The following is an 18,057-nucleotide window of genomic DNA, read 5'->3' as shown; positions in this document are numbered from 1 at the left end:
ATGCCAAGTATAGTATACCCTAGGTCCTCAAATAGTGTAATTTTTAGTGCATTCTCATGGGATTATCACTGTATTCAATCTAACCAACACTCGGATGTAAGTGAAGTCACAACAGAGCAACAGAGAGTTCAGGAGAGGCCAGTACAGTCTGAAACTTTTGTGTTATTCATGGACAGATCTTCATTCTGTGACCCTGACCAGTCATTGCGCCACACCAAAAATTTAGAGACAGCTCAGCAATTTAAATTTTTCCCTGGTTGTTTTGTCCTTCCCCTTCTTTATTAGCTGCTGGGACAAAGTTGCAATTACAAAACCAAAACAAAACCAATGAACCAAACAAAAAAATCCCCCAAAGCAAACAAACAAAAAACCCCAACAGCACCCCAAACCAACCTACCAAAAAAACCCCAGCCATTAAAAAAATAAGGGGGGAGGAAATCAAAGTAGACTGGTAGAGAACAGAAGAAGAGAAACATGAGACCTGACTAAAAGGATGATGGGAAAAATGGAGTGTGGCAGTCAGATAAAAAGATTCATACTACAGAATCTTCCTCTCTGGGAATAAATGATGTGGTAGTGAAGTTACTGTAAACACTAAACTTAGGAGGCTGAATAGCAGGGGGAAAACAAGCCAACATGATTTCTTCGCTGTAAAATGGACTCTTTGGAAGAGAAAGATATGTATGACTCTATATAGACAAAAATATGTTTTCATGTATTTCAGTGTGACAGAAAATGCTAATGAAAGCCCCAATCCCACAAATGAACGTCTAAACCATATTGACTTTAGGGCTTTAAAATTAAATAGCTATGAAAGTGTTACCAGTATCATTTTTGTTATGTTTCACACTTGGTAGCATTTATTTTCCAGCCTTTGCTCAAAATACAAATCATAAATTCCTTTGAACCTGTTTCTCTCCACCTGTGTATTTCTTGTCTTGGAACTTGATTCAACACATTTAGACCCAAAACAAAGTGTCTAAATATCCATTAGACCAAATGGATGAGCTAATTTGCATGAGATTCCTGCCAGTCAAAATAACTGCGCTGTGCAAAATTCAGCCTTGATTAGAGAGGCTGAGCTCCAACTCCCTTAGTGATATTTCAAACTCAGAAGAATCCAGTTATAAAATTACATTAATAGTCCAGTCTCTAAGAAATGTCCGTAATCCCACTGCAGTAATACCTAAGCATTTTAAGATATTTCACGTCTTCACATCATAATGGTGTTTTTACTTAATTGGAATCTGAAGCACAAAGGGGTAAGTGATTTGCCCCAGGTCTCACAAAATGGCTGCACTAGAAAAGAAAATGTAATCCAGATTTTCTGACTAGAACAAAGCAAATATTTAGGTTTTGGTTTGCTACTTGACCAATTTCAAATTAACAAAAAAAAAGAGTTAACCAGAAACCATTTATTTCCCACATTCTAAAAATAAATACCTACATGAAAAGTGTAGTTATTTTGGGTTTCGAAACCACATAATTTCATTTTCTTAAATGTTCTGTTCTTTAAATATGCCACTTCTTATTACCTTCCTTGATATTAGATAATTTTGTTGATTTTCAGATCCGGAAACCCCTAGGAGCTGTAGCTTTGAAAATAGGAAATTTTTTTTTCTGTCTTCTATATATTTGTTTTGGCCTGAACTCTCTGGTCCTTTAGTCACTGCTCTTCTGGAGCCAAATAATTTGAGGTGAAAAAAGTGGCCACCTCAGAAAGCTGTCCATCTCGCCTCCTTGGTTCTACAGGGCCAATCAAACATTGTAGGAGCAAATTCTGCTGGACTGAACCAGAACACAGTCCACCTTTCCCCACAGCTCCATTATTTGGAAAATACCAAAGCAGCTCCCAGTTCCCTCAAGTGAATTTTTGCCATCCCCTTGCAGACCTTTGACAAGAGGAAATAGCTGACTTAGATGACAACAGGAAAAGTCCCACATCCGTGATTCCAATAAGGATATTAAAGCAAAAAATGTGTTAGTTTGCCAGCTCTTGGGTCAGCCATGACCTGCGGGGAAACTGCTGTCCTGGCACCATGATTTTTAGACACCTTCCACAGCTTTTCCCCCCAAATGCTGTATTTTTACTGCTCTTTAATACTCATTAGATCCTTCAAGAAATGCACAATATGACACTGTTGAAATAGAAGCAAGAAGGCTGGAGGAGGAGCTGGAGATAAAAAACTTTCCTTTTAGACATAGAACGAGACAAGCTCACAAAGAGACAGTGTTTTGGAGCCAAGGAGTCTTTTCTGAGCCTCCTTGTTTGGTTTGAGGAGCTCAGTTCTAAGAGAGCAAGTAGAATTATTGTATCTCCCAGAATTAGTTAACCCTGCATGGCCCTGGCATTTCAAAGAAAAGCATAAGCCACAAATACATTTCTCTGTAGCTTGCCTTTCTCAGCAGTGAAACAGGAGTAATATCTAATGCAATGAATTGACACTAAGCCTTTTCATATATTGTGCTTAAAGCAGCTATATCAGAATAATAGTATCTTTAAGCTACTCATCTGCCTTAACGACCATGGATTATTAAAACATAAACCATTAAAAAAATAATTCTTGTCCCCTTTTTTGTTTTTTTTTCTTTTGGTTCTTTGCAGTTTGCTGTGTTTGGGCAATGGAGCCAGGCAGGACAGTTGCATTTCCTGCTGGTTTTAAATCATTCATATTTTGATCTTAATGTAGAAACAAATGGTTGTTGTAGGATAGGTTCACAATAGTGCAGGCAGACTTTGCAATTATTGTAATGCACCCCCCAGTTTACATAATTGATGTGATATATTTATAAATGATGAAAATATATTACCTTTTAAACACTTGGGAAAAAAAAGACGACAGCAAACCTGTGTTTTGGACTAAGAATTTGGAGCAGAACTCAGGAAAATCAGCAAACTGGAGTCTTTTTCTAATCTGTGCAAGTGTAAATCCAGAATGATTTTACCAATGATAGTGACATGCATTTGGATTTACAGCTTTGTAAAATTATAATGTCAGTTATTTCATTATTCTTGTGTGGGCAATAGCTGAGACATCTTAACCTTCATTAAGACTTTGTCCCAGTTTGAGTATTTTATTTTATTCTATTAATATAAAGAGAATGTTTCATTATGCAGAAGAACCTGGAGAGGAACAGTAACTTGGGACAAATGATTTAAAATCCAGTCAAATCAGTGGTGAAATCAGTGTTGCCAGTTCTGACTGTGGAGACCCTGGTTAGATCCCATTGTGTGGTGTAATTCATCAGCACAGAACAGAAAGGTCCCCATGACCACAACACGTTAATCTTCCCCAGCGTGAGCCCCAGCTTTAAGTTAAGATTTATTTCATTTCCAGTTAAGCCAAGACAATTTTATTTCATGTTAGCTGCAAGCTAGGAGCACTTGCACAGTTGGTCATCACAGCTCAGCTGCAATCCAACTGCATATCCAAGTCTTGAATATTCAATGCAGGATTTGCAACCTCAGACTTTGGGAGATACTCCGGGTAAAAACCCCAGACTTAGAGGATGTTAAAGTCCAAACACATAAGCTTTCTTGACAGGATTCTGTTTACAATATAGCTTGTATTCTGCCCTCATACCTCCTAGCGCCTTTTCCGCACAGATGCATGGGAGAATGCCTGAATTTGGAGACTGGGGAACAGTTTCTCTGTTTTGTGTGCACTGAACACACTGGCCTCTTAAGAAGCTATCTTTTTTCAAGTATGGGTTTGTGAGCTGCCTAAAGACATGCTGCATGCACTGCTGGCCTGCTGGCCCCTCAGCCACTCTTAGCTCAGAACCTGCATCAAAGTTACTGCTCTTCCATACACTTTCTGTGTGTCCTTTGCAAGTCACCTAACCCATACATTCCTCTGGCACTTGAGGACAGATGGCTGCAGACTCATCCTGGGTACAGCAGTGGAGTCATACTTGTGTTTAAGGAATAGGTGCTATGACATGCTTCTTGCTTAAACAAGGACAGATTAGACTCCCAAGTTTCTTAGCCAGGCTGTATAGTTGAAAAATGCAAGACCCAAAGCATTTCCAACCTCTGTAAAGAGGTGTTTCAACATATCCCCAGATCAAAATCCAAGTTGTTGTAAGGGACTCTCACAAGTGGAAGCTGATCTATTTGTGTGAACTCACTGAGATAAACTCTCTTTCCCTCCATTGCTTTCAGTTTTCGCCTCACATATGCACCTCTGCTTTGCAGCTCAGGGGAGACAGTTACCAGTGTGACCAGCATGTCCCCTCTACAGCCCAAGAAGGTAAAGAAAAAGAAAGAGAAAGTGGAGCAGCCACCAGCCATCCCAGCAAAAGGTATGAAAACAGAGATGCAGTGGTATTTCAGATTGTGATCACAACCATGGAGGGACAGCAGAGCATGGGACGTCAGTTCTCTTCCACCCTGACACTGACCCTGCAGGTGAGGGGACCTGTGCTTGCTCCCATCAGTGGGGGAAGAAATGGCCCATGCTGGCACCAGGCTCTCACCTCCCTACAGCTTTAGCTGTTGAAAAGTTAATCACCAAGTCCAAGCAAGAGGTCTCAGCTCCCACTAATTAGAGGAGAAAGAAGAACCTCTGTAGCAATACTCACCCATCTCAAAGAGAAGATTACAGTTAAGCAAGATGAAATTTATATTGGGGATAGACTGAAGGAAGCCAGCACATTGCACTCTTAAAATTGCAGGTACACTGGAGAAGTCAATCAAGCTGAGCAGAAAAATTACAAACTCTTGGTGACCTCACCTCCAAGGAGGATTTGCAATTGCTTTTGGGGTCAATCTCACAGACTTTTGGGCATACTTTCTGGGCACTACTGCCAGTGCTGAGCCACTGGGAGAGATGAGGGAAAGGACCTGATGGCTTATGGTGGGTCAGATGACAAATGATGAGTTATTTGCTCTGGCTTCTGCACACAAACAGCATGTTTTGCATGTCAGAGTCTTTAATTTTATGATTTTTCTAATTCATAAACCCTGTGCTTCATTGTAAAACATATAATCTGAAATACAGTTAAACTCGGGTATGAGTACATATATTTGCTTCTAATCTGCAATTTATAAATTGCTAATGCATATAACTAAAAATGACACTGAATGACGATAATATGAAATGTTCCCTTAATATTTATTTCCATAGCTCCAATAGCCAATAATTTTCCTAAACCCAAGCTCTTGAAACCTCAAAGAAAATTGATCCTGGTAAGTAATTTTCTATGACATTATTTTCTCCATATTCCTTCTCTCCATACAGTTACTGTAATGTTGCCAGAACTCTAGGTTCAGAAACTATAAATTGTCTAAAAAAATCATACAAGCCTTTTTTTTTTCTTTTTTTTAAATAATATTTTTTTTCAAGTGATGAATTATACTGGTTCTTTTAATTTTGAGGATTAGGTTACACTGGATTACATTTTCCAGCTTTCTAGCAGTTGTCATGTCTCCAAATTTAGCCTGTTCTAAAATGAAACTTGCTATTGATTCTCACATGCTTCTGACTGCTGGTGCTTTGTCAAAAATACAGAATCGCAAATGTACTGGACAACCACGTTTGAGACTTTTCATGTCAGAGATGAGGAGCCTGATTCTGCCCTACAGTGGTGTAATTTAGGAATAAGGTGTATGTATACAGCTCATACTAAAGAAAAAACCTCTCATGTAACAGTTCCTGTTTGATATGAGTTTCTGTCTGGTAAAAAGCTCCAGAAAAACCTGTAGATATATGCCAGACAAATCAAATTGGGAAATGTTTCTCTGCTTTAGTAACAAAGCAGCACCTGGACAAGACATCCAGAGGTAATAGAGACAGTGTTTTATACTAACTTCAGCTGCCCTATGTAAAGAGAGTGGTCTGCTAGGCTCCCTAGATAGTCAATAGAAAGAGAAATGAGTTAGAGTAGCAGCCTGAAGCTCCTACTAGTTAAAGCTAGGTGTTCTGGCTTGACTTTGAGGGATATTTTCTCCTATCTTTGGAAATAGAGATGGTCCTAAGTGACTAAATCCCTAACTTAGGTGAAGCTGGGCGCCTAAAGTTAGGACAAGATAGTAACCCAAACATCTCTTTGATGGCTTCACTCTCAGATGAGGGTTTGAATTGGGAACCTTCCCACCAATTGTCAGTAAATAACCTCTGCCCTTTTAAGCATGGCCACGGTACAACCCAGGCTAAATGGGCATAATGCCAGGTGACTTCAGAACAGCTCAGCTAAAATCTTTCGTGATATTGCTGCTTAGGGATGGAGTTCACCTCTCCTCTGCTGGCCACCTTGGCCAGCCTCTGCTCACACAGGTCAGCTTTCAGTAGAAGAAGAGGTAGACCTGTAAAAGTCCATGAAAAAAACCTTACATGTAGATGTCAGGCTGAAGCTATGCTAAGAGGACAAAGACACAGATGAGAGCACTTGACATCAGGTGATGACAGCCACCCTTTGCTGTACACACACTGCATTAATCACTGTGCCTGGCCATGCAGCTACGTCAAAAATCAGTCTTCAGTCCTCCTAGGAAAAGCTCTCATCAGTTAAAGCACTCAGACTCTTCCTGCAGGTCAATAAAGCACATCAACACATGCTGAACTTGAGGTAAATCTGTTTCCAGATGCTTTTTCTTTCTGGAATTTATCCAAGGATATGAGCCACAAATAGCTGTTGGCTCTTCCCTTCCTGCTATGCAACCTCAGTCAAGGTTCAAACTCTTAGGAGGTGAGCAGGAGTAAAGCCTTTTCAAACAACTAAATCAGCTTTGACTTCCCTAGTGTGACTGAAGATCCACATGCTGCATACAGCCAGCAGACTCAGTTTTAATGCCTTGCTGTTGGACTTGAGCCTGGCAGCTGTTTCCATACACTGCTCTTTTCCCTTTCATATTTCACCTCAGTCTGCACCCTGAGAGACGTCACAGCCTGCTGAAAACACATGACTTCTGCACGCTAGTTTTAAATCAAAAAGTAATCCAACAAATATTATTTAAAGAATTTTCAAGATGCAAACTTTAAAGTGCAAAATAAACTAATCTCAAGTCTATCTACAGGGCATGTTCTGAGGCTGGGCAGGACAGTCTCTAAAGCTGTTACCCATTTATGTTCCTCTTGCCTCCCTCTACAACACATTTGGTTAAACCCCTATGTTTTAGTATTCTCATAAAAGAGGAAAAAAACTCAAACCTTTTTTCTGATTTTAAATTATTTAATTAATTGAACTAAAAGAAGTTTCAACAAAGATACAAAATTACATAATAACACATTTATGAAGAAAAATTACAGAGAAAAAACTTAGTTCAAATGAAACATTTTACTGATTTTCAGCAAACTTGCCTCCTCATTTTTTTAATTCCCAAAAATTTTTCAGATTTGAAATTTTCAGTCTGCTTTGGGGCAAAAATTTACTATCGTCATCCTGCCAAATCTCTGTAGGATAAAATAACTTTTTCTTTCTAACTGTAATTATTGTACAGCTAGTGTCTGCACTTGGTCTTTTTTCACTGATGGCACAATGTTACTAGGTAATTGTCAGTTCCAAAACAAGACTCAAATTGCTGAGTTTCTGGACTTCTTCTGCAGCTTCTTTGTGCAACCCAAGAATGGCACCACACCAGGGCACCAGGAGAATATTCTAGAAAACCTAAGCAAACAAGCTAGAGTATAAGAGAACATTACAAAATAATTCCAGTGTTTTGGGAAATTTTTTGTAATAACCTAAATACCAGCAAAATTATTTCCAGAGGACATGTGCTTCTGGTTTCTTGAAAGATGTTTATAATAAGCTAGAGAATTTCTTTTGTTGTTAACACGCTAGAATGGGTTGCAGTATAATTTTACAAGAATACAATAACCTGGATAAAATATGGACATAATCTCAATGAAAATTAAAAAAAAAAAAGTGAGAGAGAAAAAGCCTAATATCATGTTCAATTGCACAGCCTTGAGTAAAGCCTTTTAAAAACTCTGCTTAAGTCATATTGCTTTTGCTTTAGCCAGAATAACAATTCTATGCTCCCCTTGTTGCAAAAATATTCCCCATCAGTGTCATTCTCTATTAGCATCAATGAGAAATGTGTACAGATCAAAGGAAATAGAGATGCTGAAATGCAAAAAGGGATGGCTTTTATAGCATGCAAGAAGCACAGAGAGTCATTAGGAAGAAGAAAATTCTGGGGGCCCACAAATTCTGCTCTCTAAGGGCTGTTCTGCTATAGCCTTAAGTACTTAGCCCTTCAAGTTAGTAGAGATAAATCTTATACTTCCTCAACCAAATTTTCTGGTAAGCCTTTCATTGCCTCCTGGAGATTAGTTGTCATAGCCCAAGAGTGTGAGTTATAGAACATCATCTAAATGAAAAGGTTTCAGTCTCTTTTCATGAAAGTTTTGAGCCCCAAGCATAGGAGCTCCTGTGTGATTCACTGGAGCCAGTGGAAAGGATATGACTTCAGGTTAGACTAAATCCTGCAATCTTTACTTATGCAAAATTTTACTGACGCCATTGTTTTCACACTAAGAGGATGAATATCTGCACAGATAAGACAGGCTATAGGGAATTTTCCTGATGCTGCCACAGACTTTTGTGACCTCCACAAAGTCATATAATCATTCCATTTTGGAATCAGGTAAATATTATATTCTGTATTACAACTGATCCCCTTGAGCTTAGTTTGTCAAACACATTGTACATGTAAAGCACACAGTGCGTAAATTGGCTTTAGCTGTGCCTACATTAACTAATCTCTTTAATAATCTCTTTACTGGAGTGTATCTGGCTTCTCTTGTTTCCTACTGCTGAATAGGCATTGGTCCTGTGCGATATCTGAAGCAGAATGACCACAGCTGAGCTATTTAAGAGAAGCATCCTTCTACCTACAGCTCATAGAGCACAGGCCGCATTGTTTATCCCAGTGTAGATGGGATCACCAGTGGCCTGGTGCCACAAAATTGCTGAGATTTTATTTGGCTGATGATGATAATGGTGTGCAAGCTCCTTGAGTAACAGGAAGGACTTATGGTTACCAAAGACAGAGAAATTTCTGGAAGTCATATTGTTAACTTTGAGTGAAAATACAATGTTTTGTACTCATTCTGCCTGCCTAACTTTTTGAGGCACCACTTATGTCTTTTACATTAAGATTTGCAAAGCCAGCTGAGAAATTGGGACTCACAGGCTTTTACCAGTGCAACAGAAATGGGAAACTCAGGTTGCTTTCTGCAGCTTTGAAAGTCCCATCCTTATTATTTGTTATAGGCTAAGTGCTGACAATGTCCTGAGTGCTAGACAGTGCAGGTCAGGACAGTCCTGGCACTGAAAGTACTTACTCTGTAATGAGTAACAAGCCTAAAAGTCTGGAATTTGCAGGTATTCATTCAAATGACTGCTTCCCTGGTCCTACCATGCCCACAAGGCGGAGAGATGCTGTTTTGAGCAGGAACTTGACATGGGTTGGACACCTGTGGAACTGAGAAATCTGTGACTTGGTCTCATCATCTGCATGTACTCAGCAAAATCAAGCTTTCAGCTTTACACATTTAGCTCAGTGTTCTATGTGGGTGTATACTCCTGAATCAAGCGATGAAGACAGGTGATCCTAAAGCTGTCCAGAAGCTGAAGTTTCCGTCACCTGAAAAATCCTGTTGACTTTTAGGTTTCAGCTGTGCATTCCCATTGCACAGCAAACCAACTGGATACAGTGTGTATTAGAACCACGGTCACCTTGGAATCCTTTTGGAAAAGGGGCCTAGATGTAAGTGTAAACTACTGGCAGTCTGATTACCAGTTCAGGGAGCCATGAAATGTGAAGAGCTGCTTTTGATTTTTCCTTGCTGGGGAATTCTTGCATTTTAGGCTGCTCTCCAGCCAGCTGTCCTGCAACTTAAAGCAACAGGGGAGCAAATTTATCCATTGCAAGGTTTACTCAATTAATGGAGTTGATTTTTTCCTGTCTTCTTTTTCATTTTACAGTTAAGCACTATATCATTAAAACTGGTCTTATACCATAAGCATCAATCTAGCTAGGAAAGGTAGGCTAGTTGGTTTTTTTGCACAACTAATACAAGTCCTGATTAGTCTTAACCCTTCCTCTCCGTGAAAAAGAAAAAGTGAAATACATCTGTTCAGTAATTTGTGGATTCTGGATCTGGGAACAATTGGGTCTTCCTTTCTCCTGGATGGTTTTAAATTAAAAGCTATGCCACCCTCTGTTAGAAGAGCTGTTTCTTCTATAATATGTAACAATGTGTGATGATTTAAGTTCCAAATTTCTAAAGGCAATATTGATCTCCACAGACTTCAAGTAACATCATATATATGATATACAAAGAAGTGCCAAACAGTTTTTTCCTTGATTCCCCATGACTCTTGACTATTTCCATCTAGTCCATATAATAGCTCTCTGTGAGATGAATAATCCTTTTTTTTTCCCCCAGTCTCTCCTTAGGATGTGAGATGTCCACAGGACCATTTCCACATAAATATCATTTACTCATTCAGAATGACACTCAGAACACAACATATTCAAAACTGCTGAGTTATGCTTGCTTTCATATTCAAATCACACACCACTATCTTTACCACAAGAAGGAACAGTGCGTATAAATACAGGAAATCTCTTGCTGAAATTGTGCTGAGATTTGTGTATTTACAACCCACAGCAGATGATTTTTGTATTATGACACATTTGGAGCAGTAGAAGTGTCACCAGAAAACTGAAAAGCTTTTACTTCCTTGGGACTTTTTTGACGGACAAGAAATTGTCAACCCTATTTCCAGCAACATTGATTTGGTTTAGAATCTGGAAGTAAAAGTGAGGATGCCTTTCTCCAAAAGCTGTTAAGATATGCTGGATAAACCAGTTCACCCCCAATACTCACTACATGCCCTACATGTGCAGGACTCTTTAAAATGTAATCATTCAATGACACTTAGTAAATCACCTTTGTTCCTATCTTTATCAGAACTTCTGTGGAATTTAAGAAAAAAATTTAGATGCAGTGTGGGAAGAGGCTGCACAAAATGTAGACATTGTTCCCAGCAATTAATCCTCTTCTAGGGAGAAAAAAAATAGACACCTTAGTGGAAAAAACCCTGTCCTTTTGAACTGTTTGTGCCACTAAAAATCATACTTCCTACTCCCCATATATCCTGATGTCATATTTCTCAGCTTTGGCACTGAAAAGACAATGGCTCTCTTGATATTTCAGTGCTCTTATGGGCCAGCAGTTACATTGCTAGGGGATAACTTGTCTTGCAGATCCAGCATCAGATTTTTATGAAGGTCTGCAGAAGTAATTTTTTAAGTTTCTCTCTTCTAGGGAAATCTCTGGCTTTATGCTTGCAATCAAAACACTGGCATTTCTAAACACCCAAAGCTCTAAAGAGATAAAAGAAAAATCTCTGGCGCCTGAGTTAAGTTACTACTTTGATGAGGGAGCTATCCCACTGAAGTTGATAAGATTTGAGCAGATAGCCCTGAGGAGCACTACTGACTTCAGCACAAGACAGACCATGCATTCTAGGGATTGGTTTTCCCATGCATATTAAAAAAAGGACTGTCAAAGCTAGTCCTTTTCTCTCTGAAGTTACAGTGAGTTTTCTCACTTAGCTTTGCAAAAGCATGCTTTACCCCACTGCTAGCATGTGGTGTCCCTCACTGTCATGGTGGCCCAGCCAAGGAACTTGCAGCCAGTCTACGAAACATGCTGAATTTCCACCACATTCTTGCCTTCATCTCGGTAGCTGAACAAGTGATGGACAAACTGGCAGCCATACTCCTTCTCCTCCCACAACTTCAGGGGGAAAAAAAAAAAGAGGTAAAAAAAAGATACTTAAGAAAAGGAGCTATGCAGAGGAGAAAATAGGCTAAGCTCCTTTTACTTAGGTTGCACACAGTATGCAGTTTCCTCCCATCTGGGCATTCATGCAGAAAGAAGCAACAATCTGTCCCTGTGGCCAAAGCCCATCCAGTTGGCCTGGAGAGTGCTGCCTAGACACTTTCTGACTGAGTGTGCTCAGGCAATGACACAGGATGCTTCTGAGCTGTGCCATCTGGACAGTATCCACATTTTTCCTGCACAGCTCTTTACTGAGTGTGACTACAAAACAGGATGTTTCTCAAATATGAAAAGGAAAAGGCCAAAGATCTGAGCCTGGCCTTTGCAAGAGAAAGACTAAGAAAAAATGGTATTTCTAGCATGTGTTTGCTCAGAAAGTGCTGCTTCATAGCACTGAGGCAGGGCTGCTTGCTTTGTGTCGTGGAGGAACCTGAAGAGAAGCACAGTTCCTAGAGACTGGATCAAATAAACCCCTAACCACCACCACCTCTCAACTCTGTACCTTTCCCATTTGCATTTCCTACAGCATGTCCCTTGCACTGCAGTGTGCACCCAACAGCACGGTGTGGCCAGTCCATAGGTGACAATTTGCCATGTACTGGCAATCAAATCAGCAAAAATATGCATAATTGGCAAGTTTTATCCTTGCTGACCTAATACATTCACTCACAAACACAGGGCAGGACAGTGTTTGGACAGTGAGGGTACAGTTTCATTTTCAAGTGTTGCTACAGTTGCTAAAAACATTATGAAGCTCTGACTGGAACATGTACTTTTTAAATCCAGAAAACTCAGAAGTGAAAACTCTGTTTGGTCTATAAACTTAATTTTCTTGCCCTGGTCCCATGTTTAAATCATACCGCATTGTATCCCAAACAAAAACTCTATCATGTATTATCATATAGACACTGAATTCCAAGGCAGATATCTGCAGCAATAGTCACTAAAATAATTAAGATTGAAGTGAATGGGAAGTAAACCCTTTTCTCCTTATTTTTGATAGTAAACTAGAATAATTTATTTTTAAAAATTGTAAGTTCACATGCATTTTCTCATCTTCATGATAATTGGTGTGGTCATGGAACAGTGAGATTACAGCAATCCATAAGTACCAACTGGCAACAGTTGTTTTTCCAGACAAGTTAAATTTATAAGGTTGTTCTCTGCTTGTTTTCTTTTTACCTGATTACGAATTTGGATAAAAGTGGTCCTACTTAAAACTTCACAAACTTTCAGTCTGACAGTGCTCAAAGTAAACATCCTGCTGAGAAATAAACCATCTAAGACTAGGGAGAGCAAAAATGACATTCCTGGTGATTATGAGATTAAAATCAGAGTAATTTTCATTAAAAACCTAAGCCTTCTAGGCCATTTCTAACATGCTTATATACTGGACAAAATCAATAAAAACCAGAACTACATATACAGTTACTTTAGTTTCTTTTAAATATTGATATGATGGACTTTGCAGATTGTTCACTGAGAAGAATGTTCCTATAAGTGAACTCTTTCGAATAGTTGCCCATGGGAAACCCTGTGACTGGAATAAATCAAAATTAAACTGGAAGAAATCTGGAAGAGGAATTATTTTGCATTTGCCAAAAGATAAACTGGAAAACGATGACTCCTCCTAATTTACATGTCTGCAAAGGGAGTGATCACAAAACAAGAAGACAGACATACAAGATAAAGAGTGTTATCTAGAAATGTCACTTTGGAACAGAAATTTATCTGAAAAAATAATTTTGGTATTCTTTTAGAACAATGCTGTAGTTTTCAGGAAAGGATGTTGTAGCCATAGAAATCCCAGTGCCCTTAAGCAAAGAGCCAGTACTGAGAAAGAGGGGTAAATGGCCACTAATTTACTTCTCTTCCTCTTCTCCTCTAGTGTCAGTCCCACCTATAACATCAGTTATTAGTCATGCTATTGTTCCAAAAAGAAGTTAGTGGCAGGATTCCAGGTTTAAACTGCCAAAACACTCACTATTCAATCCAAATGAGAGACGAAATTGTAGAATTAGTTTTCTTTCCCTGCCTGTTCAAAAAAAAAAAGGTTTTGGACAAACGAACCAGCAAAATTAAATTAAACATGTGGTTGATAAATGAAGTACAGAAGAGTGTATGGAATAAAACCCTGGCTACCATAGATACTTTAAAGTAGTGTTGGCTTCCATGTACTGTTATTACGCATCCTTTGCTGAAAACTGTATACCCTTCACAATTTTGAACCTCCTGTGTGTTTCCTCATATTTTCAATCAAATTATTACATACTAGAAATATGCATAAGGGAAATTATTCTACACATTTTATGGTGTGCTGTTGCTTGTAGCAGTAATTGAAGTACCTTTTCCACTTATGAAAGTACTAATTTTATTTGGTTTTATTGCTTTTCTAGATGCAATTATTTATTTAGTGTGTTTTGGCTTTATTAAATTATGTTTACTATAGGAACATCATAAAAATGTATGAAAGCAACACATCAGCCACTACTGCCCAATGACCTGTTTTGGGGAATCTAGTGTTATTTTTCATATCCAAACATAATAGAATAAAGTAAGAATAAAGAGATAATCTACACTAGAAAACAATGCAATTTTGAGATAATATAATAAAACACCTGGACAATATGATTTCATAAATCTTAGTTCTAAAATTTACATGAGCTGGGCGTTGGGGTGGCTATTTTAGGACATGCAGCATTTTTAAAATGGAAACATAACATGAAATACAATTAAACAGCAAAGGGGAAAGCACATACAGATTCAGCTTGCCCTGAGCAACTGATTTTTACAGAACAATGAAAATATTTCTACTTCAAAGATGCACTGGGCCAGCTTTAGGAAAAATAGACTTTTAATCTGGCAGTGACCAACAGCATGTTTGTAGTTTTGTCAGATTCATTTTTAGGAGGCTTTTCACATGCAGTGCATCATTCTGTGTTGAGGGTCTGATGTGATGCCCATTAGTGCTGGTAGCAACACTTCCAGTACCTTCAAATGGAGACTAGATGTGCTATTACACTCTGAGAATAAAATCTTCAACATTTACTAGTGTTATTTTGGACCTGTGCAAGACATTTGACACTGTCCTGCACAACATCCTTGTCTCTAAATTGGAGAGACATGCATTTCATGGATGGACCGCTCAGTGGATAAAGGATTGCACTCAAAGAGTGCACTCTGCTCTGGTGAGACCGCATCTGCAGTACTGTGTCCAGCTCTGGGTCCCCAGTACAAGACAGACATGGACCTGTTGGAGCTAGTCCAGAGGAGAGCCATGAAGATGATCAGAGAGCTGGAGCACCTCTCCTATAAAGACGGGCTGAGAGAGTTGTGCTTGTTCAGCCTGGAGAAGAGAAGGCTGCAGGGATGCCTTACTGCAGCCTACAAGGGAGGCTACAGGCAAGGTGGAGAGGGACTGTTTAACTAGGACAAGTAATGATAGAACAAAGGGTCAGGGCTTTAAACTGAAGTGGGAGGAGATTTGGATTAGATTCGAGGAAGAAATTCTTCACTATGTGAGTGGTGATGCACTGGCTGAAGTTGCCAGAGAAGCCATGGCTTCCCCCTCCCTGGCAGTGTTCAAGGCTAGGTTGGATGGGGCTTTGGGCAACCTGGTCCGGTGGAGGGTGTCCCTACCCACGGCAGGGGTTGGAACTAGATGATCTTTAAGGTCCCTTCCACCACAAACCATTCTATGATTTTCATGTCCAGCCTGCGTTTAACTCCTATATTTAGCCTCTATACTACCTACTGAATAGATGAATACATATTTTTTGAAATCTCAAAAGGAATCTTCATAGTAAAAGGCAAACCCAACCTTAATGTCTAGAAACTGAGGCCAATACTCTCAGGTTAGAAAAAAAAGAAGGGAATATATAAGTCAAATATCAGAGCAGCTGACCAAGAGCTTTTTCTAACTCTAAGTCAAAGGCAGGATAGGAGAGGTATCTTTTTAAACATTGTGGTTCAGTTCAGTCCCAATACATGAACAAAGAAATGTGTAATTTTATTTTTCTTACGTGTAAGACCAAGCTGGGATCCACAGGAGGTCCTTTTACATCATTAGAGCAGAAAATTCAACAAATGCAGGAAGTTTTCTTTGTAATCAACAGTGGAGCATTTGATGGTGAATGAGGACCAGAAACTGAGATCAAATAGGACTACCCATGCAAGGGAGGGGGGGGAGGGAGGGGGTGTGGGGAAGGGAAGGCTATGTAAATATTCAGATGCAACGATTACAGTCCTGCAGTCAGCCCTGAAATGGTCTTTACTCACATGCACAGAGCAACTGACTTCAATGACAGCACTTGCAGCAGCAGCTGCACAAAATATTTCAGGATCGGATCTTCAGAGAAGAAATAAGATTAAATTAATGCTGGAAAAGTGTAAACTGATCCACCCAGAGGGAAACAATCTGAAATGCAGAGTGCACGCAACTGTCAAAGCAAAATGAGAGGATTCCAGAGCAGCGCAGAAGACAGGAAGCAGGGGAGCATAGGGACTGATTTCAGAGAATATTAGATGTTTATCTTTTTAGCCAGAAGACAATAAAATAATTATTCAAAAACATTTCAAGGAAACAGGAATCATTTATGTTAAATTAGAAAGAAATAAATAGCAGTAAATAAACATAAAGGAAACTGCATTAGAAAATGCAATTTCTTCATAGTAACATTTAAGCACTGTATGGAAAATCTTGGTTTATGAACTTTGAGTCATTTTTCCAGTTTAGAACTGGCAAAGCCTTTCTTGGTCTCAGAGATGCAACCTTTCCTTGTTACTGCAAAAATCTGCATGGCTGAAGTGTTTTTTGCTTTATTTTAATTGTCATTTTAAGGCTTATGTTTGAGGAAACCAGTTATATTCACATAGAATACCGTACACAAAAAGATAAAAAAACGATTCTCCCATTCTTCTCTTGCACAGAGCCTTAGCCCTTCACCTTTCTTCAGGGAGCACAGACGATCTACAAATGAACTGAGATCCATTCGAAGTATTAGGGCCCCACATACAATTCCACAGCAACTCTTTTGTTCGTTCCTACATTTTCTGAGGTGAATTTGATATAAATAACTCACTTCCAACTGATGAGCCAACACATACAAAGGAATGCAAGACAAGACTTTGCTCCTTTAAGCCACCACTCTGAGTCTGGATGAAGTCCCCAATGCAGTAGGCAGCTCTTCTGCCACCCACGTGAAATTTCTTCAGTAAATTTTCTTGACAACGTCTCTCAACTAAGTGTTATAGTTTTAAGACTAAAACTCAACCAGTGTAATACATCAGACAGCTTTAGGTGTATGGACTTTGCTCTAAAGTTTGAACTCATCGGTAGCATGGTAAACATGGTGAAATCCCATTGGAAATGCAGTAACTCAATTCTATCTATTTTTGCTTCCTTCTGCATGTATTTAACATGTTTTTTAGTTCTGTTAAGAACCATAATGAGAGGTACTTTGAGTGGCAGTGATCAGATGTAACTGCCAAGGTTTACAGCTGGGAAGGAAATCTGGCAATATATATTTTAAATTGTGAAATTTGCAACAAGTAAAATTACTTTGAAAAATTTAGGATTAAAGAGGCTGAACCTTTTGCTAACACATATTTCCATTTGCAATATCTGAAATGTCAAATGAAAATGTTCAGTGTTTGAGAAACAATGTGAAATCAGAATTGAACCTGGAAATTCCATTTCCTATTTCCTATTTTTAATATTATTTTTATTTCAACTTTTATGAGCTAGCTCTATTGCAGACAAAACTGATTAACAGCATAGTAGAATTTGCATCCATGAAAGAAGAAAGACAGCTCATTATGTAGAAAATTCTAAGGTGTCTTGCTCTTAGTGGTAATGACATTATAACTAATTTTTCTGTTTGTTTCCTAGCCGAAAATCACAGAGGAGAACTTAACATATGCTGAACTTGAACTTATGAAGCCAATTCAGGAAACCAAAGGCATTCCCAGTACGACAGTCTATGCACAGATACTCTTTGAGGAGAACAAGCTGTAATAGTTCATGCCTCTATAGATGTCCTTTGTCTGTGTTCTATTTAATTCTTGCTGTGCTGTTTATTTATAAAAAGCATACAAATGTCCTTATTTTTTTAATTTCCATTCATGCACTTCTATTTTTCTATGAGACTTTTAAAAAAATGTAGTTGAAAGTAATCATAGAAAAAGCATCTGGTCTACAAGTAAGTTCCCAGAGACACTCTTCATAGTGTTCAGCCCCCCTGTTTTAAAAGGACTA

General features: G+C 38.8%; 1 protein-coding gene across 1 annotated transcript in view; it reads left to right on the top strand.

Annotated features, from left to right (window-relative positions):
• Window positions 1–17,817, top strand: part of VSTM4 (V-set and transmembrane domain containing 4) — a gene marked incomplete at both ends in the record, with an annotated part of 35,969 nt that extends 18,152 nt beyond the window's left edge. Inside the window, 3 exons of the mRNA XM_084264520.1 lie at window positions 4,199–4,305; window positions 5,130–5,191; window positions 17,692–17,817. Coding sequence (XP_084120646.1) covers window positions 4,199–4,305; window positions 5,130–5,191; window positions 17,692–17,817 — 295 coding nt within the window. The remainder of the gene's footprint in view (window positions 1–4,198; window positions 4,306–5,129; window positions 5,192–17,691) is intronic.
• Between the last annotated feature and the right edge of the window lie 240 nt (window positions 17,818–18,057).

Source organism: Gallinula chloropus (genome assembly GCF_964237585.1).
Source record: "Gallinula chloropus genome assembly, chromosome: 5".
Lineage (NCBI taxonomy): Eukaryota > Metazoa > Chordata > Aves > Gruiformes > Rallidae > Gallinula > Gallinula chloropus.
This window is presented reverse-complemented; position numbering and strand designations above follow the sequence as displayed.